The sequence below is a fragment of the Trichomycterus rosablanca genome, chromosome 10 (assembly GCF_030014385.1).
Source record: "Trichomycterus rosablanca isolate fTriRos1 chromosome 10, fTriRos1.hap1, whole genome shotgun sequence".
NCBI lineage: Eukaryota > Metazoa > Chordata > Actinopteri > Siluriformes > Trichomycteridae > Trichomycterus > Trichomycterus rosablanca.
Window position 1 is genome coordinate 37,809,616 of NC_085997.1, and position 23,232 is coordinate 37,832,847.

Here is a 23,232-nt window from a genome sequence, read left to right on the forward strand (position 1 = left end):
CCACCAAAGAATCAGACTGTACACATAGTGATGGTTCTTGGTTCACTAATTTGTACCAAACGTCAGGTGAGAATCATAAATCAGTTCAAAAATGTCACGTGGGAGAGTAAGGACTCAAGTGCGGAGATTAACTTAAATAATAATTTTATTTTTTAAATGAAAAATTAAACACAAAACACAAAACAAAAACAAAACCAATAATGAACCCCGCTGGAGACCGCTGGGCGATGCAGGCAACGAAAACTGAAAAAGGAAAACAAAGATTAATGCAAGGCGCGAACCCGTGTCGCGCCGGTGCATGGCGGTTGTGTTGCCACCGCGCTAACGTAGCGCGGGTGAGGGGGTGTGTGTAGACGCTGAAGATAAAGCGCTAGGTATGAACCGGGTAATGGCGTTATAGCCGAGCGCTTGACGGCATCACCATCAGGCAGTTACTGAACCTACAGGCGCTGAAACATAAAGCGGTGGGTATGAACCGGGTAATGGCGTTATAGCCGAGCGCTTGACGGCATCACCACCAGGCAGTTACTAATCCCACTATCACTGAGAATAAAGCGGTGGGTGTAAACCGGGTAATGGCGTTATAGCCGAGCGCTTGACGGCATCACCATCAGGCAGTTACTAATCCCACTATCGCTGAGAATAAAGCGGTGGGTGTAAACCGGGTAATGGCGTTATAGCCGAGCGCTTGACGGCATCACCATCAGGCAGTTACTAACCCACCAAGCTGAAAGCGCTAAGGCACTACAGCAATATGACACGGGAGTTAAGGACTCCCGGACATCAATAGCCCCCCGCACGGCGGTGGGCTACGGGAAGAACGCGATCGGCGTGGCTTCGCTGAAGGTTACAGCTAATGAAGTTCGCCGATCTGAAAAGAGAAGAATAGAACAAATCAGTTAGACAGCCTCAGAAGTGCGGATTCGAACCGGGGATGTTGACGCGAGAGCCGAACACTTAACGGCCTCGCCACCCAGCGGTTACGAAACAAAATGACCACTTAAGCTGAGAGGATAATGCGGATACGGCTGCAAGCGATATCGCTTGCTGTTTAGCCGCACCGCTAACGCTAACCGAACAAAGAAAAGGCAGCACGAGGGCTGCACGGCGTCGCACCACGCTAAAGCAATAGGCTAAATAAAGATGTTACCTCGACCTTGCAGTCTACACACCCTAATGGCACATGCCACCAGGGGATACCGTCTGGCCTATAAAAGCGTGGATGCGCTGCCACCAGCGAACTGAAAAAACAAACAAAAGAAACAAAAGCAGACAAAAGGTGCGACACCCGCTGCTGTGCAGAGCTGGCTTAAGTAAGCCAGCCCACAGCTGCAGGCAATTCGCCCTAATTGGAAGGCCTATTATTTAAGGCCTTCCTCTACTGAGCTCTGTAAGGCTCTGTGACATCAGGGAAGAGTGGTAAGTACCACTGACGCCACAGAACCTTACAGTACCCCCTCCTTAAAGAGACCTCTCCTGAGGTCTCTAGCCCAGCGGTCCAATTCCCCCAGGCCACCACAGGCAACCGGGGGAGTGCCCCCCCAAAAAATGTTTTGGGAGAGAACAGGGGTTCTCCGCTGAGTCCAGAAATGGTCGCACCTTTCTGTCACGTGGGAGAGTAAGGACTCAAGTGCGGAGATTAACTTAAATAATAATTTTATTTTTTAAATGAAAAATTAAACACAAAACACAAAACAAAAACAAAACCAATAATGAACCCCGCTGGAGACCGCTGGGCGATGCAGGCAACGAAAACTGAAAAAGGAAAACAAAGATTAATGCAAGGCGCGAACCCGGGTCGCGCCGGTGCATGGCGGTTGTGTTGCCACCGCGCTAACGTAGCGCGGGTGAGGGGGTGTGTGTAGACGCTGAAGATAAAGCGCTAGGTATGAACCGGGTAATGGCGTTATAGCCGAGCGCTTGACGGCATCACCATCAGGCAGTTACTGAACCTACAGGCGCTGAAACATAAAGCGGTGGGTATGAACCGGGTAATGGCGTTATAGCCGAGCGCTTGACGGCATCACCACCAGGCAGTTACTAATCCCACTATCACTGAGAATAAAGCGGTGGGTGTAAACCGGGTAATGGCGTTATAGCCGAGCGCTTGACGGCATCACCATCAGGCAGTTACTAATCCCACTATCGCTGAGAATAAAGCGGTGGGTGTAAACCGGGTAATGGCGTTATAGCCGAGCGCTTGACGGCATCACCATCAGGCAGTTACTAACCCACCAAGCTGAAAGCGCTAAGGCACTACAGCAATATGACACGGGAGTTAAGGACTCCCGGACATCAATAGCCCCCCGCACGGCGGTGGGCTACGGGAAGAACGCGATCGGCGTGGCTTCGCTGAAGGTTACAGCTAATGAAGTTCGCCGATCTGAAAAGAGAAGAATAGAACAAATCAGTTAGACAGCCTCAGAAGTGCGGATTCGAACCGGGGATGTTGACGCGAGAGCCGAACACTTAACGGCCTCGCCACCCAGCGGTTACGAAACAAAATGACCACTTAAGCTGAGAGGATAATGCGGATACGGCTGCAAGCGATATCGCTTGCTGTTTAGCCGCACCGCTAACGCTAACCGAACAAAGAAAAGGCAGCACGAGGGCTGCACGGCGTCGCACCACGCTAAAGCAATAGGCTAAATAAAGATGTTACCTCGACCTTGCAGTCTACACACCCTAATGGCACATGCCACCAGGGGATACCGTCTGGCCTATAAAAGCGTGGATGCGCTGCCACCAGCGAACTGAAAAAACAAACAAAAGAAACAAAAGCAGACAAAAGGTGCGACACCCGCTGCTGTGCAGAGCTGGCTTAAGTAAGCCAGCCCACAGCTGCAGGCAATTCGCCCTAATTGGAAGGCCTATTATTTAAGGCCTTCCTCTACTGAGCTCTGTAAGGCTCTGTGACATCAGGGAAGAGTGGTAAGTACCACTGACGCCACAGAACCTTACAAAAAAGACACAAGATCGTGAATAATTTGGGTATAGCTAGCTTAAATGTTTGTTTGTTTGTTTATTTGGATTTTAACGTCATGTTTTACGACGGTACAGTAGTTACTCATTACACAAGCTTCATCAGTTCACAAGTTTAATATTAAACACAGTCATGGACAATTTTGTATCTCCAATTCACCTCATTTGCACGTCTTTGTACTGTGGAACGAAACCGGAGCAGCCAGAGGAAACCCAAGCAGACACGGGGAGAACATGCAAACTCCACACAGAAAGGACCCGGACCCGAACCCAGGACCTTCTTGCTGTGAGGCGACAGTGCTACTCACTTAGCCACTGTGCCACCCTCATCTACTAGTACTAAGTACTAAGCTAGTACTTAATGAGCATGAGTAATTCAGAAAACTGTTGTTGTTTAACACAGTCCGCCGCTGTGTAAAGAATTGCAACCTGGAACTCTTTTACACAGAAAAAGCCAGACATCAATTCTATGTTAAAGCCCTATAGAGTTCTCTGGATATGAGCTCATCTCAGATAAACTAAAGGACCATCCAGACTGTTACTAGTGAAAGCTGCAAAAGCCCAACAACTGTCAGGTACAGGGGAGCATCAGTGCCTGCAGCATGGGTGTGAAGGTACCATTGATGCAAATAAGTACATTTTAATTGCCATCAAAGCAACGTCTTTTCCCATAAAGTCCATGATTATTTCAGCAAGACAATTCCAGGTCTCACTGTGTATGTGCTACAGAGTGTGTGTGCTTGACTGGCCTGCCTGCAGTTCAGATCTGTGTCCTATTGAAAATGTCCGGCGCATCATGAAGAAGAGAATCAGACAATGGCGACAACAGGCAGCTGAAGTCTCGTATCGAGCAAGAACGGAGGACAAATCCATTCACAAAACGGCAACGATTAGTGTCCTCAGTTCCCAAAGCATTAAAAAGTCTCATTAATAGGAATGCTGATGGAACACTGGAGGGATCACGCCCCTGTCCTGACTTTTCTGGAGTGTGGTGGAGGCATCAAATTCTAAATTCTACAATGAAGCTGATCAGTGAAAACACTGGAAATATTTCCTTTCTACTTTATCACTTAGATAAAGATGTAAGATAATTAAAATAATAGATTTCTTTGTATTGTGTCCTAACTTTTTTAGATCAGTGCTACCCACCGTGTCGCCCTCATCTACCTTACATAATATTGTAAAAAGATTTAGGGAATCTGGAAAAGCTAGTACTTAATGATCGTGAGTACTTTAGAAAACTGTTGTTGTTTAACACAGTCCGCCGCTGCATTAAGAAATGCAACCTGAAACTCTTTTACACAGAAAAAGCCAGACATCAATTCTGTGCAGAAACACCACTGAGTTCTCTGGACCCGAGCTCATCTCAGATGGACTAAAGGACAGTAAAAAAGTGGGGGTTTTTTATTTGAAAAAAAAAAAAGACATTGATTTCTCCATGACAAATACAAAAAGGACCATCCTGACTGTTATTAGTGAAAGCTGCAAAAGCCAACACGGGAGGGATCACGCCCCCGTCCCAACTTTTTTGGAGTGTGGTGTAGGCATCAAATTCTAAATTCTACAATGAAGCTGATCAGTGAAAACACTGGAAATCTTTTCCTTCCACTTTATCAGTTAGATAAAGATGTAAGATAATTAAAATCACAGATTTCTTTGTATTGTGTCCCAACTTTTTTAGAAATGGGTTTGAATATTTTACAGGCTACTAAGAATAATCCTGGCTGTTTAAATAAACTCAGACTCCTCTGTGCACTTTCTAGCGACCTTCACTTCTGCTCGACTCCCACACTGGCGGTGGGTGTGAAAACAGTGGCTGTGTGTTAAAAGTCTCACCATCTTTTCTGTAGAACTGCACCTCGGCCTGGTACTCCTCCTTCCCCTCCAGTGCTTTTTCCATCCCCTGTGCCACCTGATCGCTGGTACCCGCTCCGTACAGGAACCTGCAGCTGCAGTTCTTCTGCATCACCTCGGTCCTCGCGAAGCCCGTGAGCTCACAGAACCCATCCGAGCAGTACACGATGGGGTACCCACGGTGCCCCTGGGCATTACCCAACAGGAAGTTACTGTCTGCAGGGCAAACACAGAGAGGTTTAGATGTTAATTCATTCTGTCAGCTGAGAAAATGAGCTTCTCTTTTTTGAGACAGAAAATCGCGACTTGAATTTATCGTCTAATAACAGCAATTTCATCCTGAATAATAGATGCAGAATTTTAACCCTGAATATCAAACATTTATCTGGAAAATATGACAGACCAAAAAGGTCAATAGGACACATGTCAGTCAGTCTAGCACCTGTCCTCTCTTACTACAAAGTCCTACTGAATATGGCCTGGCATTGACTTCATAAAACAAGGAGGGATGTCCCTAAAAATATGTAATCTAGATGACAGCAAATGTAGCTCCAAAATGGGTACAATAGTTGATTAATTGATTAATTGATTGATTGATTAATCTAAACCCTCGCAAACTGTCAAACATTTTTAAATGTCCTGGCGGGTGGCACGGTGGCTAAGTGGGTAGCACTGTCGCCTCACAGCAAGAAGGTCCTGGGTTCGATCCCCAGGTGGAGCGGTCCGGGTCCTTTCTGTGTGGAGTTTGCATGTTCTCCCGTGCCTGTGTGGGTTTCCTCCAGGAGCTCCGGTTTCCTCCCACAGTACAAAGACGTGCAAGTGAGGCGAACTGGAGATACAAAATAGTCCATGACGGTCGCCGCTCAAGTGGCGCAGCGGTAAAGTCTGCTAGCGCACCAGAGTTGGGAATACATCATATCGAATCTCAGCTCTGCCTTCCGACTGGGCTGGGCGGCTGCATGAACAACGATTGACTGTTGTTCAGGGTTAGGGGTAAAAAGTCGGATCATAGTTCCTCATAACTGGTGCGACTGCGGCCCCTGCTGGCTGACTGCTGGCGCCTGCACAGGGCTGAGGAATAATGCTGATGGGGGTGTGGCCCTCCGTGCACAGTGCCCGTCAGTGTATGAACTCGACTCGTGCAGGGGGGGTTTGGGAGGTCTGGCACGGATTAATTCTATTTACATTATTTCTAATGGGAAAAATAGGTTTAACTAACGAACATTTTCACTTAAGAACAAGGGTCTACTGTATATGTGTATTTATACCATCGTTAGGAGCTGCTTGTAGTTAGACGTACTATTTAGCACAATGTTTTAGTTCGACGCACAACCTTAAAGAGGCATTGATTGGCTAATACAACCAAGCTACATCCAGTCAACGTTTCTCCAGATTAAATTTTGTTAGAGATCGAGTCTGACCCCATGAGTCTACACAGAGAGAACTTAATGATAAAGAAATGTGAGGGAATATCAGGAATTTTCAACAACTGTGATGTATCTGGACTGTAAGCCATGGATTCTAATCAGGTTTAAGAGATGTTCAGTAAAATCTTAATGACTCCTCGGTCACAAGGATCAAGGTTCAGTGACAGATTAAAGTTGCGTTTTCGTGATTAGGAAGCTCACGGCGCTTCAGTTCGGATCTCCTGGGTAACTGTGTGGAGCTATTTTGGGCAGCGGTGAGATTTGCTTTAAAACTGCTGTGAGGAAGAAAACTGTTCTGTCTTCAGGGTGTGTGTGTGTGTGTAATGTGTGTGTAGTGTGTGTGTAGTGTGTAGTGTGTGTGTAGTGTGTGTAAGTAATGAGGAAGGAAACACACTGGCACAGCGAGATAGCTGAATGGCAGCTACAGATCATTTCTTCAACTCATTTTTGCTGAGACTTACTTTCACGGGAAACAACCCGAGAACCGGATTCATTATCGCCAGCCATCATGCCAACATTACCCATGAGCACCATGTCCTTACTTCAGCATTACATGCACATGTGTCAGAGGAAGCTGTCATGGGGAATTGGACATGACTAAATTGGGGGAAAAAGACCTCATTTCAACCTTACCCTAGCATTAGTCCTCGTTCCAACCTTACCCATTACCACCAGTCTTCATTCCAACCTTACCCATTACCACCAGTCTTCATTCCAACTTTACCCATTACCACCAGTCTTTACTCCAACCTTACCCATTAATACCACTCCCTACTCCAACCTTACCCATTAATACCACTCCCTACTCCAACCTTACCCATTAATACCACTCCCTACTTCAACCTTACCCATTAATACCACTCCCTACTCCAACCTTACCCATTAATACCACTCCCTACTCCAACCTTACCCATTAATACCACTCCCTACTTCAACCTTACCCATTAATACCACTCCCTACTCCAACCTTACCCATTAATACCAGTCCCTACTCCAACCTTACCCATTAATACCACTCCCTACTCCAACCTTACCCATTAATACCAGTCCCTACTCCAACCTTACCCATTAATACCACTCCCTACTCCAACCTTACCCATTAATACCACTCCCTTCTCCAACCTTACCCATTAATACCACTCCTTACTTCAACCTTACCCATTAATACCAGTCTTTACTCCAAACTTACCCATTAATACCACTCCCTATTACAACCTTACCCATTAATACCACTCCCTTCTCCAACCTTACCCATTAATACCATTCCCTACTCCAACCTTACCCATTAATACCAGTCCCTACTCCAACCTTGCCCATTAATACCAGTCCCTACTCCAACCTTGCCCATTAATACCAGTCTTTACTCCAACCTTACCCATAAATACCAGTCCTTACTCAAATCTTATCCATTAACACCACTCTTTACTCAACCCTTTTCCATTAATACCACTCCCTACTTTAACCTTACCCATTAACACCAGTCCTTACTACAACTTTACCCATTAATACCACTCCCTACTCCAACCTTACCCATTGATACCACTTCTTTTTCCAACCGTATTCATCAACACCAGTTTTTACTCCAACCTTACCCATTAATACCAGTCCTTACTCCAACCTTACCCATTAATAACACTCCCTACTCCAACCTTACCCATTAATAACACTCCCTACTTCAACTTTAACACCAGTCCCTACTCTAACCTTACCCATTAGTAACAGTCCATACTCCAACCTTACCCATTAATGCCAGTTCTTATTCCAACTTGACCCATTAACACCAGTCTTTTCTCCAGTTTTACCCATTAACATCACTTCTTATTCCAACCTAACTCATTAACACCACATTTTCCTACATTTACCCATTAACACCAGTCCTTATTTTAACTTATTAATACCAACCCTCATTACAACTTTATCCAATAACTCTGGTCGCTACCCCAATCTTACCCATTACCAGGGTATTTACGTTCCCAAAAGCATTATCACTGGTTCTTGCTGCAACCGTACAAATGAACACCTTAATCACTGCTTATAACACAGTATCATAACTGCTGTCTGAATGTCAGAGTATCATCAGTGAGAATGTTCCTCTCAAACCTGTTCAGTCTGAACCTGGCTTTTAATGCAATTTGTTTTGTTTCTGGGGTTCAGCCTTAATGTAGTATACAATAAACAGTTATTTTCTTATATCAGCATAGCAAACTACCTCAACAGTCATTTTATTATGTCACAAATAATCAGTGTCATCATGTGAGTCCTAAGGGGACCTTGCCTGCCGTCACTGTCTGTTAGCAGCGTGATATGTTCCCTTAACGCTGTGTGGGTCATATCCAGGTATTTTGGTTTCTTCCTACTCGGTGGATTTTTGTACAGTTGAGGTCACATTCACTCGATAAGTAACATGATTTCTTCTGCCTTTTTCAGTGACTGTGACCTTAACAACCTTTACTAATTTCTCATTGGTGATTGGTCAGAGACGTAGAGTTGGTTTAACTGCACTCGTTAATCAGAACACAGAACAATCCAGATGGATGTAATCTGGGAACCAATATAAAGGCAGATCTGCCATGAATTACAAACTGCTGGTAGCTTTGGTGTTACTATCACAGTCACGCAAGCTTGCCAGTGCCATAGGGGTAGACCAGTGGTGGGCAAACCACATCTACAGGCCATATATGTCCCAGTAGGCTGTATAATCCGGCCATAAATTGCCCTAAAGACCGCGTTCATTTCACCTTTTTCTGCAGTACCCTGCTTTTTAGTTTATTTTACTAGATGGCGCACTCCAAACACCAACCCTTGCTAATGTCAAGTCTATCGTCTCTATACACAGATATCCATTCTTTAAGTGGTCATTTATATTATATGTGGCCCTTGAGCCAAAAGGTTTGCCCACCCCTGGTTTAGAAGCTGACCTTTGCTGGGTTTACACCCTGACTAAAAGAAATTTCTTCCCCTTTGCAGTGTTTCTGGGTCTCCACAGACCCAGTACATTCCCTATTGGCCTGAATTGCGATTAAAGACAAATGAGTAAATTAATAATTACTGGATTTTGATTGTAATATGTAGCAGCAACGTCGAGTAAGAATGACCCAGGATCTCAGGGGTACAAACACTTTTGTTACTTGACAACCACACACACACACACACACACACACACACACATGTAAACACACAGGTACTGGTTCCCTTGACACAGTGTTCTAGTCAGAACTGTGTACTCCCAGGAGTTCAGGAAGGTACAAAACAACATGGAACACAAATTAAGACAAATTAAAAGAGAAGGAGAGTCACTGATGGAAACCACCTCCTTGTTTCTACACTCACTGTCCATTTTATCAGCTTTACTTACCATATAGAAGCACTTTGTAGTTCTACAATTACTGACTGTTTCTCTGCATGCTTTGTTAGCCCCCTTTCATGCTGTTCTTCAATGGTCAGGACCCCCACAGGACCCCCACAGAGCAGGTATTATTTAGGTGGTGGATCATTCTCAGCACTGCAGTGACACTGACATGGTGGTGGTGTGTTAGTGTGTGTTGTGCTGGTATGAGTGGATCAGACACAGCAGCGCTGCTGGAGTTTTTAAATACCGTGTCCACTCACTGTCCACTCTATTAGACACTCCTACCTAGTTGGTCCACCTTGTAGATGTAAAGTCAGAGACGATCGCTCATCTATCGCTGCTGTTTGAGTCGGTCATCTTCTAGACCTTCATCAGTGGTCACAGGACGCTGCCCATGGGGTGCTGTTGTCTGGATATATTTGGTTGGTGGACTATTCTCAGTCCAGCAGTGACAGTGAGGTGTTTAAAAACTCCAGCAGCGCTGCTGTGTCTGATCCACTCATACCAGCACAACACACACTAACACACCACCACCATGTCAGTGTCACTGCAGCGCTGAGAATGATCCACCACCTAAATAATACCTGCTCTGTGGGGGTCCTGTGGGGGTCCTGACCACTGAAGAACAGCACGAAAGGAGGCAAACAAAGCATGCAGAGAAACAGGTGGACTACAGTCAGTAATTGTAGAACTACAAAGTGCTTCTATATGGTAAGTGGAGCTGATAAAATGTACAGTGAGTGTAGAAACAAGGAGGTGGTTTTAATGTCATGGTTGATCAGTGTCAATATTTTTATTATATACAGTAGTTTATTATGAGTTGTTAATTTGAGGTTTAAAAAGTTATATATGCTCAGTTCAGTACTTCATTAAGAAGTGATAAAAAAAACGAAATGACAGACACGCTGCCCAGGTCAGGCTGCCCTCTCTTCCCCCAAACTCTCATTAAAATATCAAAGGTAACACCAACTGATCCTCTATCTGAGGTGCAGACTGAGGAATCAAGACTGTTTGTGGATCAATCATATGCATAACATTGCATCATCCTTCATGGAAGAGTTGTGACGAAGATGCTTGAACTTTAATACTCAGGGAGGCTCAAAACGTAGTGGAGTGTTGTGGTCTGATCATCCTGAAGTGAAACTTTTGGGATTGAATTCAGTCATGCAGTTGACAGGTCAGATGCGACAGCATTCAAATGACATGCAAAAGAGCGCAGATGGGCAGCACGGGTCTGTTAAGCTGGGTTTCATCCCTGCCTTCACTGACCGTCTGTCATTCGTCTTGCATGTCAGGCAGCTTCTCTAAACGCTCAAGCTTTCTCGTACCTTCCAAAATCTATTTATTGCCCCTAAATGTGTCACAAAGAGTGGAGCACTATCCAGGGTGTAATCCAACCCAGTACACATAATATTGCTCTTAAATTAAAAGAGGTGTGTGTGTGTAAGTGTGTGTGTTACTCACGGGTTCCATCGAAGCGTGTGGCGATGGTATCCAGGAAAGTGTTTTGGGGTGCCAGGAGCCCCTTCATCACTGGCATGGTGATGATGCCCGTGCGAGTGTGCGCGTCAATTCCAGAATAAACACATACTATCTTGATCCGTCAGGCTCCCCGTTTGCTCCTCACTCCATTCTGCCTGAGTTGAGGGCACCAGGTGGTGCTGGGCTACCCCATGGGGTGAACGTTGGAGGGATGCCCCCTCGTACACAGAAGTAAAGACAAAGAACTGATCACACTGTCCTCTTTTCTTCTTTAATCACGTCTGTCTTAACGAGTTGCTTTTATTCCTTTGTTCTGGAGTGATTAAATTTAAATGTCTGTTTTTTTTAAGGCTGTTCCACCTTCATTTCTTCCTTCTTCGGTCCATTTCTGTTTCCTTTTGTCTGCGCCCGTCTTATTGTCGTCCTCCTCGACGTTTGTCCGATGGAGGTTCAGCATCTCTGTGTGTGTCCCTCCACCTCTCCACTACACTTCATTTTGAGTCTCTCCCACTCCCCAGTCTCTCTCTCTCTTTCTCTCTCTCTCTCTTGTATTTCTATCCTTTCTTACTACAGTTTAGAATTTGGACAGCACCATGCATCCTGAACCATAGATTTCCTCCATTTCCAATTTCCCTGGTTTCTAAAACATGCAGAAGTTAAACGACTCTTTGATGCTGTTTGGTAAGAATAAGTGACTGAACTGGGAACCGTTTATCACCTTGGCACCTTGGAGTAAACAGTTCGAGTCGTGTTTCTGCCTCATGTTCTTTACTCCCAGTAGAAAGTATTCAAATCAAATAAATAAAGTCAGTTTTTAATTTTGGGCGGCACGTGGCTCGGTGTGTAGAACTGCCGCCTTACAGCAAGATGGTCCTGGGTTCGATGCCCAGACAGGGTGGTCCGGGTCCTTTCTGTGCGGAGTTTGCATGTTCTCCCTGTGTCTGTGTGGGTTTCCTCCGGAAGCTCCGGTTTCCTCCCACAGTCCTAAAACATGCAGTCAGATTAATTGGAGATGCAAAATTGCCCTATAGGTGAATGTGTGTATGTGTGTCTGCCCTGCGGTGGACTGGCACCCCGTCCAGGGTGTTACTGTGTGCCTTGCGCCCATTGAAAAGCTAAACCGTGTCCACTCACCGTCCACTCTATTAGACACTCCTACCTAGTTGGTCCACCTTGTAGATGTAAAGTCAGAGACGATCGCTCATCTATTGCTGCTGTTTGAGTCGGTCATCTTCTAGACCTTCATCAGTGGTCACAGGACGCTGCCCACGGGGCGCTGTTGGCTGGATATTTTTGGTTGGTGGACTATTCTCAGTCCAGCAGTGACAGCGAGGTGTTTAAAAACTCCAGCAGCGCTGCTGTGTCTGATCCACTCATACCAGCACAACACACACTAACACACCACCACCATGTCAGTGTCACTGCAGTGCTGAGAATGATCCACCACCTAAATAATACCTGCTCTGTGGTGGTCCTGTGGGGGTCCTGACCATTGAAGAACAGCATGAAAGGGGGTAACAAAGCATGCAGAGAAACAGATGGACTACAGTCAGTAATTGTAGAACTACAAAGTGCTATATGGTAAGTGGAGCTGATAAAATGGACAGTGAGTGTAGAAACAAGGAGATGGTTTTAATGTTATGGCTGATCAGTGTACATGCATAATGCTTTCACATACTGGTCAGTATGGAACTATACGATTTATGCCCAGGACTAAGAATGTAATGAGCCCCACCCATAGGCAAAACTATGTGAAATTATAAACAAACAAAAGATATTAATTAAATAAATAATTAATTTTGGAAATTCTTGGCCAAAGCCAAACAGGTCAAGCAGAACCGAGTCCAGTTCATCACATAGTTACACCTGAACTCAATCTCTCACATCTACAGGTCATTTAAGAGTAAACTAAACTTCTTCTGTGTGTGTGTGTGTGTGTGTGTGTGTGTGTGGAGAAAACTGGAGTATCTGATGGAAACCCAGGTGAAAATATGGAAAACATGCGAAACCCCTAACGGGCGTGAGGTGAGACCTGAAGACGTCGTCCCCAGTAGGAGCTGGTTCAGTAACCTTCCATCTCACCGTTTTGCATAAGTTATTCTGTCTGGCAGAATAAACCTAGAACATCGAGTCCACACACACACACACACACACACACACACACACACACAACAGTGTCCTTGACAACCCTGTCCCTGGGGCCGACTCACACTTGTTTCAGACAGACTACAGAAAGGGACCAACTCACTCACCTAGTGTGTGTGTGTGTGTGTGTGTGTGTGTGTTTTCGTATGCATGTATGCATATGTGTGTGTGTATGTATGTGTGTGTATGTACAGTGTATCACAAAAGTGAGTACACCCCTCACATTTCTGCAAATATTTCATTATATCTTTTCATGGGACAACACTATAGACATGAAACTTGGATATAACTTAGAGTAGTCAGTGTACAGCTTGTATAGCAGTGTAGATTTACTGTCTTCTGAAAATAACTCAACACACAGCCATTAATGTCTAAATAGCTGGCAACATAAGTGAGTACACCCCACAGTGAACATGTCCAAATTGTGCCCAAATGTGTCGTTGTCCCTCCCTGGTGTCATGTGTCAAGGTCCCAGGTGTAAATGGGGAGCAGGGCTGTTAAATTTGGTGTTTTGGGTACAATTCTCTCATACTGGCCATTGGATATTCAACATGGCACCTCATGGCAAAGAACTCTCTGAGGATGTGAGAAATAGAATTGTTGCTCTCCACAAAGATGGCCTGGGCTATAAGAAGATTGCTAACACCCTGAAACTGAGCTACAGCATGGTGGCCAAGGTCATACAGCGGTTTTCCAGGACAGGTTCCACTCGGAACAGGCTTCGCCAGGGTCGACCAAAGAAGTTGAGTCCACGTGTTCGGCGTCATATCCAGAGGTTGGCTTTAAAAAATAGACACATGAGTGCTGCCAGCATTGCTGCAGAGGTTGAAGACGTGGGAGGTCAGCCTGTCAGTGTTCAGACCATACGCCGCACACTGCATCAACTCGGTCTGCATGGTCGTCATCCCAGAAGGAAGCTGACGCACAAGAAAGCCAGCAAACAGTTTGCTGAAAACAAGCAGTCCAAGAACTTGGATTACTGGAATGCCCTGTGGTCTGACGAGACCAAGATAAACTTGTTTGGCTCAGATGGTGTCCAGCATGTGTGGCGGCGCCCTGGTGAGAAGTACCAAGACAACTGTATCTTGCCTACAGTCAAGCATGGTGGTGGTAGCATCATGGTCTTGGGCTGCATGAGTGTTGCTGGCACTGGGGAGCTGCGGTTCATTGAGGGAAACATGAATTCCAACATGTACTGTGACATTCTGAAACAGAGCATGATCCCCTCCCTTCAAAAACTGGCATCATGGCAGTTTTCCAACAGGATAACGACCCCAAACACAACCTCCAAGATGACAACTGCCTTGCTGAGGAAGCTGAAGGTAAAGGTGATGGACTAAACCCAATTGAGCACCTGTGGCGCATCCTCAAGTTGAAGGTGGAGGAGTTCAAGGTGTCTAACATCCACCAGCTCCGTGATGTCATCATGGAGGAGTGGAAGAGGATTCCAGTAGCAACCTGTGCAGCTCTGGTGAATTCCATGCCCAGGAGGGTTAAGGCAGTGCTGGATAATAATGGTGGTCACACAAAATATTGACACTTTGGGCACAATTTGGACATGTTCACTGTGGGGTGTACTCACTTATGTTGCCAGCCATTTAGACATTAATGGCTGTGTGTTGAGTTATTTTCAGAAGACAGTAAATCTACACTGCTATACAAGTTGTACACTGACTACTCTAAGTTATATCCAAGTTTTATTTCTATAGTGTTGTCCCATGAAAAGATATAATAAAATATATGCAGAAATGTGAGGGGTGTACTCACTTTTGTGATACACTGTATGTGTGTATGTGTATGTATATGTATGTATGTGTATGTGTGTGTGTGTGTAGCCTGTAAGATGCCAAAACACAAAGATATTAATAATGTAGTGAATAATAATAATAATAATAATAATAAAGATATAAAGATAATGATACATATCTTGAGAGGTAAATTGCTGGAGGTGGACACATGATGGACCTTGAGTTTTATTACAGTGGTCATCTTAAATTAGAAACACATCTGCACAGGTTAGAATCAAACATTTCAGGAAACTACTGGACCTTGATAGTACGGTATATATCAAACCTGGCTGTGTCCAATTATCTAAATTGCCTGACCAATTAAATTTTGTGATCTGACCGACAGGGCTGTGATTACTTACTCACAGGGGTGATGTGGGTATTGAATAACAGCTGTGTTGAAATATATCAGTCTGGAAAGGGTTACAAAGCTACGCCTGGGCTCTAGTATAGGGGAGCCCACATCATTCGTGGCTTGAGATCTACTATTTCAGTCGACAGGTCATCATGATCTACTTTTTAAGGTTGGCCTCATCACACTGACCTTATTCTGATGATTTACACTGAATGGTGTCGCATTCCAGCTTCCAAGCAGCTTCCAAGTGTTCATCAGTGAGTGTGGACCCATATTTACGCTTCATTATTTTCATGTAGAAAAAGCTGATTCACACAAGCAGGTCGATCCAAAAAAATGCTGTCAAATATGTGGCACATTTTCTCATGTTTGGATGTTTTTCCTCATCCAGAAAGTTCCAAAATTGTCCAGCAGAGGCGCTAGAGTTCATATTAATGTCAGTTTGAGCGTTTGAAGAGTTTTTGGATTTTTTGTGCTCGGTTGCGCTCTCATCTTCACAAACAGTGCAGGTTACAAAAGGAAAAATGCAAAAATGGCGCAAACTGGCTACTGATGAAAACTTTCTACGTAGATTAGCGGTGCTTTTGGTGGGCTGAGGTGTAGCTCTGGTAACAGTGTCCACAGTTTGAATGAGGTGCGATCTACCAGCGTGTACTGTGTGATCGACATATTGGGGGCACCCCTGATCTAGTACGTCACCAAACCATGATACCAGAAAACACTCCTATTATTCCACTCCTGGAACAGAATACAAGCAGCTCAGCTTGTGACCATCACACCTGCCTTATGATCACATTGCCAGAGATTTTCAGTGGGGTTTAGGGCTCGAGGTTAGGCTGGTCATATCAGGGTCTTGATCTGGTGGTCCTCCAGTCACACCTTGATTGACCTGACTCCAAGGAGCGTTGTTCTGCTGGAAAGATCAATCCTCAGACTTAGAGAACACTGTCAGAACCAAGGGCAACATGTTTTCCTCCAGGATAACCTTGTACGTGCTTGATTTGCATGTCTTGCTAGAACTCATTGCAGTCCAAATTAAAAACAAAAATGAAGCTACAGACATCTTTCTTAGGTCAGACCAACCTTTTAAAACAAGAGTAATCACATTCACACTACACGATTTTTGCCCTGATTTCCACTCGCTGACAGATGTGGCAGCTCGAAAGCAACTCGGCGTTCGTTCAGGGATCAAAACTCGGCTCTCGATCGCTACGTGTAAACAGTTCGACGACTCAATCCAAGCGGCTCACAGAGCCGACTCAAAATCCTGTAGTGTGAAAGATGTTTCGATCAGGTTGTGATTGTTGTGAACACAAAAGGGAAACCCGGGGGAGGAGGGTAAATGTGTGGGGCATAATACAGTTTCTATCAGAATACATCAGCACACACACAAGCTTTACAGTATTTGTGACTTATCATCCACTCCGAACCATAATACCCACACTGCATTGCAAATAATATTTATTTGATTTCCAACTCTTTCTGCAGAACAAGTCAAGTCAAATTTATTTACAGTGGGGGAAATAAGTATTTGATCCCCTGCTGATTTTGTAAGTTTACCCCCTTACAAAGACTTGAACAGTCTATAATTTTTATGAAAGGTTTATTTTAACAGAGAGAGACAGAATATCAACAAAAAATTAACATTAAAAAAAGTTATAAATTAATTTGTATTTAATTAAGGGAAATAAGTATTTGATCCCCTACCAACCAGCAAGAATTCTGACCCCCACAGACCGGTTATGTGCCCATGAGGCTACAAATTAGTCCTGTCCCTGTATAAAAGTTTCCTGTCACAGAATCAGTTTCTTCCGTTCAAATCTCTCGACCACCATGGGCAAGACCAAAGAGCTATCAAAGGACGTCAGGGACAAGATTGTAGACCTGCACAAGGCTGGAATGGGCTACAAGACCATCAGCAAGAAGCTTGGTGAGAAAGAGATCACTGTTGGTGCGATCATTCGAAAATGAAAGAAATACAAGATCACAGTCAATCACCCTCGCTCTGGAGCTCCATGCAAGATCTCACCTGGTGGGGTAAGAATGATTCTGAGAAAGGTGAGGTCAGTCCAGAATTACACGGGAGGAGCTTGTCAATGATCTCAAGGGAGCTGGGAGCAGAGAAATGCTGGATATGACCCCAAGAACACCATCCCCACCGGGCATTTCTCTGCCTCCAAACACGGCGAGTGGAGTTGATGCCAAAGAGCTCAATTTTGGTCTCATCTGACCATATCACATTCTCCCAAGCTTTCTCTGAATCATTCAGGTGTTCATTGGCAAACTTCAGACGGGCCTGTACATGAGCCTTCTTGAGCAGAGGGACTTTGCGGGCACTGCAGGATCTCAATCCATTACGGCGAAGTGTGTTACTAATAGTTTTCTTGGTGACTGTGCTCCCAGCTCCCTTGAGATCATTGACAAGCTCCTCCCGTGTAATTCTGGGCTGACCTCACCTTTCTCAGAATCAACTCAGAATAAACTTACAAAATCAGCAGGGGATCAAATACTTATTTCCCCCACTGTATATAGCGCTTTTTACAGTGAACATTGTCTCAAAGCAACTTTACAGAATCCAGAACCAACAGACCAAAAAGCCCTACTGAGCAAGCTGAGGGCGACAGTGGCAGGAAAAAGTCCCTTAAAATTACAGGAAGGAACCTTGAGAGGAACCAGACTCAGCAGGGACCCCCATCATCATTGGGTGGTCCGGAGGATACTTTATATAAATAGGATTTACACAAATCATACAAACACGAAATTAAATTGAAAGTTGTAACTAGCAAAAAAATAAAATAAATAAATAAATAAATAATGTGAGTTCTTCATTGTTCAGTCCAGTCTGTGATAAAGTGAGTTGTAAGTTTTGGACATTTTTGGTGCAAACACGCCAGGTACCTTTACATCTAGCAGGAGCAGCATTGTTGGCACTGTAGTCTCGACTCTCAGTCTTTAACCTCGAGAGGGTGAACAGGTTTCTGTCAGAACCACCTCGGGGTAAGACTACAGAAGATGTAGTTACACAGAACAGAAGAGACGATCCCTGCTGCTTGCCTAGTCAAATCCTCTCCTTCACCCAGATTCATTTCTTTTTCCTCTTTGCTTTTACGCTGCACATCAGCACACAAACAACTTTGATCTCTCACTTATTGCTTACGGGCATTTTTGGACATGGTGTCATTAAACCCCTCGTCACTTCTCACATGGTTTGGGAGACCAGACTCCTCATGGTGATAGATGGTGTAGTGTGTGACCCCCTATTGCCTTAAAACACGACTTGAAAGATTCCCGATTACAAGAGATTGTCGTGTATTGTGAACTGTACAGCAATCTGAACACGCCGAAAGTCGTGTAGTATGAACTTGGCATTAGACTGGGAAGGAAGTTTGTCTTTAAACAAGACATTGAGCCAAAGCAATACTGGTGGGATTTAATATAAGTCCTGATCTTTACTTTATATATAATATGGTAAATTAAACATTGTCTTTTTTGGTCCAAATCAATGGTTTTAACATTGTGAAAAATGAATACTTTCTCAAAACTCTATTCCCTCTGTTAGCACAGTAACATTAAACTCTGTATTACAGTATATAAAACACAGTTCTTTCCTCTGCTTATTCTATCTAGCAGATCATGCAGAGGTACATTATTTCTTGCTTCATCTTTGCTTCATCAGAGTCACCAGAAAAGAAACAAGCATTACTGGTTTGTTGACTAAATAGGGCATCGCTATAAATAATAGCCCACTTCTTCAGAGAACGGAGATGCAACAAGAACAATGCAGTGGACATGTTGACTCAGAATGCCCTTTATATACACCGATCAGCCATAACATTAAAACCACCTCATTGTTTCTACACTTACTGTCCTACAATTACTGACTGTAGTCCATCTGTTTCTCTGCATGCTTTTTTAACCTACTTTCACCCTGTTCTTCAATGGTCAGGACCCCCACAGGACCACCACAGAGCAGGTATTATTTAGGTGGTGGATCATTCTCAGCACTGCAGTGACACTGACATGGTGGTGGTGTGTTAGTGTGTGTTGTGCTGGTATGAGTGGTTCAGACACAGCAGCGCTGCTGGAGTTTTTAAACACCGTGTCCACTCACTGTCCACTCTATTAGACACACCTACCTAGTCGGTCCACCTTGTAGATGTAAAGTCAGAGACGATCGCTCATCTATTGCTGCTGTTTGAGTTGATCATCTTCTAGACCGTCATCAGTGGTCAGAGGACACTGCCCACGGGGCGCTGTTGGCTGGATGTTTTTGGTTGGTGGACTATTCTCAGTCCAGCAGTGACAGTGAGGTGTTTAAAAACTCCAGCAGCGCTGCTGTGTCTGATCCACTCATACCAGCACAACACACACTAACACACCACCACCATGTCAGTGTCACTGCAGTGCTGAGAATCATCCACCACCTAAATAATACCTGCTCTGTGGTGGTCCTGTGGGGGTCCTGACCATTGAAGAACAGGGTGAAAGCAGGTTAAAAAAGCATGTAGAGAAACAGATGGACTACAGTCAGTAATTGTAGAACTACAAAGTGCTTCTATATGGTAAGTGGAGCTGATAAAATGGACAGTGAGTGTAGAAACAAGGAGGTGGTTTTAATGTTATGGCTGATCGGTGTAGATGGTGTCTTCAAATGTGAGAGAAGGTTTAGTTATTTTCTCCCTGGCTGGAACAAATACATCAGTTAGAAATCTGCTATTAAAGCTCTTTCATAAAGTTGTAAGAACATCCATACAGTTATATTAGATCAGTAATACGGTGGTTGCTTTGAACTGGTCAAAACTGCCTCAAGTTTTGAGTGACCCACCGACCAACTGCAGCTCTGTATAGGATGAAGTGATTAGTGTAAATAAAAACATAAAAAAAATAAAAAAAATAAACTGATTTATGTGTAAAACCCTGTCAAATAAATGTAACGTAGGAGGATTCTCCGAACCCTCTAAAAACTCAACAGTTTGGTTGTGGCGCCCTCCTTTGTTTACATTCTACAACCACATGGTGAAGACAGGACATGAAACATTAGCTACAGTTGTTAGCATAACAGAATTCAAGATGAATTTCCACATTATAGATTCTTACAGGTTTAACAGTCAGTGAAGCTAGAATAAAAATAATAAGCTATTCAAATGACATTTCTTTTTTATTTTTATTAAGGAGTAATACCATGTACTGTACATAGTCAACAACATTAAATAAACAACAAGAAAAAGGTAAACATAGTCCATGCAAAACGAACAATCTCCTCAAAGTGTCTTTTTTAATTTGTTTTTTGAACGTTTAAACCCAACAATAGACACAGACAGTCAAATGACCTTTCCAAACAAGTGTAGCACCATCAAGCATAAGAAAGGCCAAACCACTTTTGCTTTGCCCCTGGATGCAGAAATGGAGTAAATAAAAAAACAGAAACAAAAAAGATTAACGTTCATGCTTTGTATCTTAAGTGGCAAGCAATTTTCAAACTGCTAGCTGTGCTTTTCAAAAGTAGGGTGTTTTGTCAAGTCAAGTCAAATTTATTTATATGGCACTTTTTACAACAGACATCGTCTCAAAGCAGCTTTACAGAATCCATGACCTACAGACCTACTTGCTCTGTTGACAGACCTACTTGCTCAGTGGCAACCAAAAAACCCACTTAAAATCACAGGAAGAAACCTTGAGAGGAACCAGACTCAGCAGGGAACAGGATTTAGACAAATCATACAAACACTAAATTAAATTGAAATAAAAGGTATATCTAGCAAAAATAATAATAATAATAATAATGTAAACAGTTGGAGTTAACAGACTGGAATTATTTAGTCCAGTCTGAAATGAGGAAACTATCACAACTAGCAGGAGCAGCATTGTTGGCAGAGCAGTCTCGACTTGCAGGCTTGAACCTCGGGTGGGTAAACAAGTTTCGTGTCCCCTTTAAATCCAGAAGGCTGCATTTTAAAATGTGTAAATACTTCTATTCTTTAAGTTTGGATGGAATTGGGCGTTCCAACAGAAAAATGACCCTAAGTAAGAATTTTGAAAGGGCTTTCCCAACATCCTGACCTTAAACCTATCAAAATATGTCAACTGTACTAAAAACCCCCTCTATACAGTTGGTTGAATTATTACAATGATTCATCCAGAGACAAAAGCGTAGTGATGAATATTAACAGAGAAGAAACATTGAAATCCCTAAATATATATGAAATGATGTCCCTAACAGTGTGTGTAAAATCATTACATTAATGGTAAATTAAGTTATTAAGTTATTGGGGGCAGTTGTAGCTCAATGGTTAAGGTACTGGACTAGTTATCATAAGGTTGCCGGTTCAAGCCCCACCATCAACAAATTGCCACTGTTGGGCCCTTGAGTAAGGCCCTTAATACTCGATCGTATTCAGTCATAATTGTAAGTTTCTTTGGATAAAAGCGTCTGCTATATGCCGTAAATGTACTGGATGTAAATTTGTTAACATTAAAACCACCTCCTTGTTTCTACACTCACTGTCCATTTTATCAGCTCCACTTACCATATAGAAGCACTTTGTAGTTCTACAATTACTGACTGTAGTCTATCTGTTTCTCTACATGCTTTTTTAACCTGCTTTCATGCTGTTCTTCATCGGTCAGGACCCCCACAGGACCACCACAGAGCAGGTATTATTTAGGTGCTGGATCATTCTCAGCACTGCAGTGACACTGACATGGTGGTGGTGTGTTAGTGTGTGTTGTGCTGGTATGAGTGGATCAGACACAGCAGCGCTGCTGGAGTTTTTAAATACCGTGTCCACTCACTGTCCACTCTATTTCACACTCCTACCTAGTTGGTCCACCTTGTAGATGTAAAGTCAGAGACGATCGCTCATCTATTGCTGCTGTTTGAGTCGCTCATCTTCTAGACCTTCATCAGTGCTCACAGGACGCTGCCCACGGGGCGCTGCTGGCTGGATATTTTTGGTTGGTGGACTATTCTCAGACCAGCAGTGACAGTGAGGTGTTTAAAAACTCCAGCAGCGCTGCTGTGTCTGATCCACTCATACCAGCACAACACACACTAACACACCACCACCATGTCATCTTCTAGACCGTCATCAGTGGTCAGAGGACACTGCCCACGGGGCGCTGTTGGCTGGATGTTTTTGGTTGGTGGACTATTCTCAGTCCAGCAGTGACAGTGAGGTGTTTAAAAACTCCAGCAGCGCTGCTGTGTCTGATCCACTCATACCAGCACAACACACACTAACACACCACCACCATGTCAGTGTCACTGCAGTGCTGAGAATGATCCACCACCTAAATAATACCTGCTCTGTGGTGGTCCTGTGGGGGTCCTGACCATTGAAGAACAGCATGAAAGGGGGGCTAACAAAGTATGTAGAGAAACAGATGGACTACAGTCAGTAATTGTAGAACTACAAAGTGCTTCTATATGGTAAGTGGAGCAGTGAGTGTAGAAACAAGGAGGTGGTTTTAATGTTATGGCTGATCGGTATATACAGTAGATCGGTTGCTAGGATACAGACTTTTTCCTGCGTATCTAGTTTTGATTGGTTAGCTTCGAGTTTATCGAAAACCCGGATACAGAAGCGCCCACTATTCTTTAAAAGTTGCTTTGCCTACCTGTTTTCGATTAAAACACTCATTTCTGTGTCGTGATTGGTTGGTAAGTGCAACCTCCTCATCACGATTGGTGGATATTTTAGAGTGACTGGGTGCTGCGCCAATCCTGAGTAGGAAGGCGGGGCTTTCTGAAAACGGGTAGAAAAAGAAATAAGGGAACCGATTGGTTGCGTTTCAAATCACACCCTAAATAACTAGAAAGTGCACTATTACGATTAAGACTTTTACTGACTT

At 43.9% G+C, this 23,232-nt stretch overlaps 1 protein-coding gene across 2 annotated transcripts in view; it reads right to left on the reverse strand.

Annotated features, from left to right (window-relative positions):
* The window catches only part of kcnh4b (potassium voltage-gated channel, subfamily H (eag-related), member 4b), a 41,883-nt gene extending 30,565 nt beyond the window's left edge, over positions 1 to 11,318 (reverse strand). For both annotated transcript variants that reach the window (XM_063003305.1, XM_063003304.1), the window contains exons 1-2: positions 11,077 to 11,318; positions 4,819 to 5,052 (exon numbers count right to left, since the gene is read on the reverse strand). In XM_063003305.1, the coding sequence (XP_062859375.1) occupies positions 4,819 to 5,052; positions 11,077 to 11,152 (310 nt within the window). In that variant the 5' untranslated portion in view covers positions 11,153 to 11,318. The remainder of the gene's footprint in view (positions 1 to 4,818; positions 5,053 to 11,076) is intronic.
* Between the last annotated feature and the right edge of the window lie 11,914 nt (positions 11,319 to 23,232).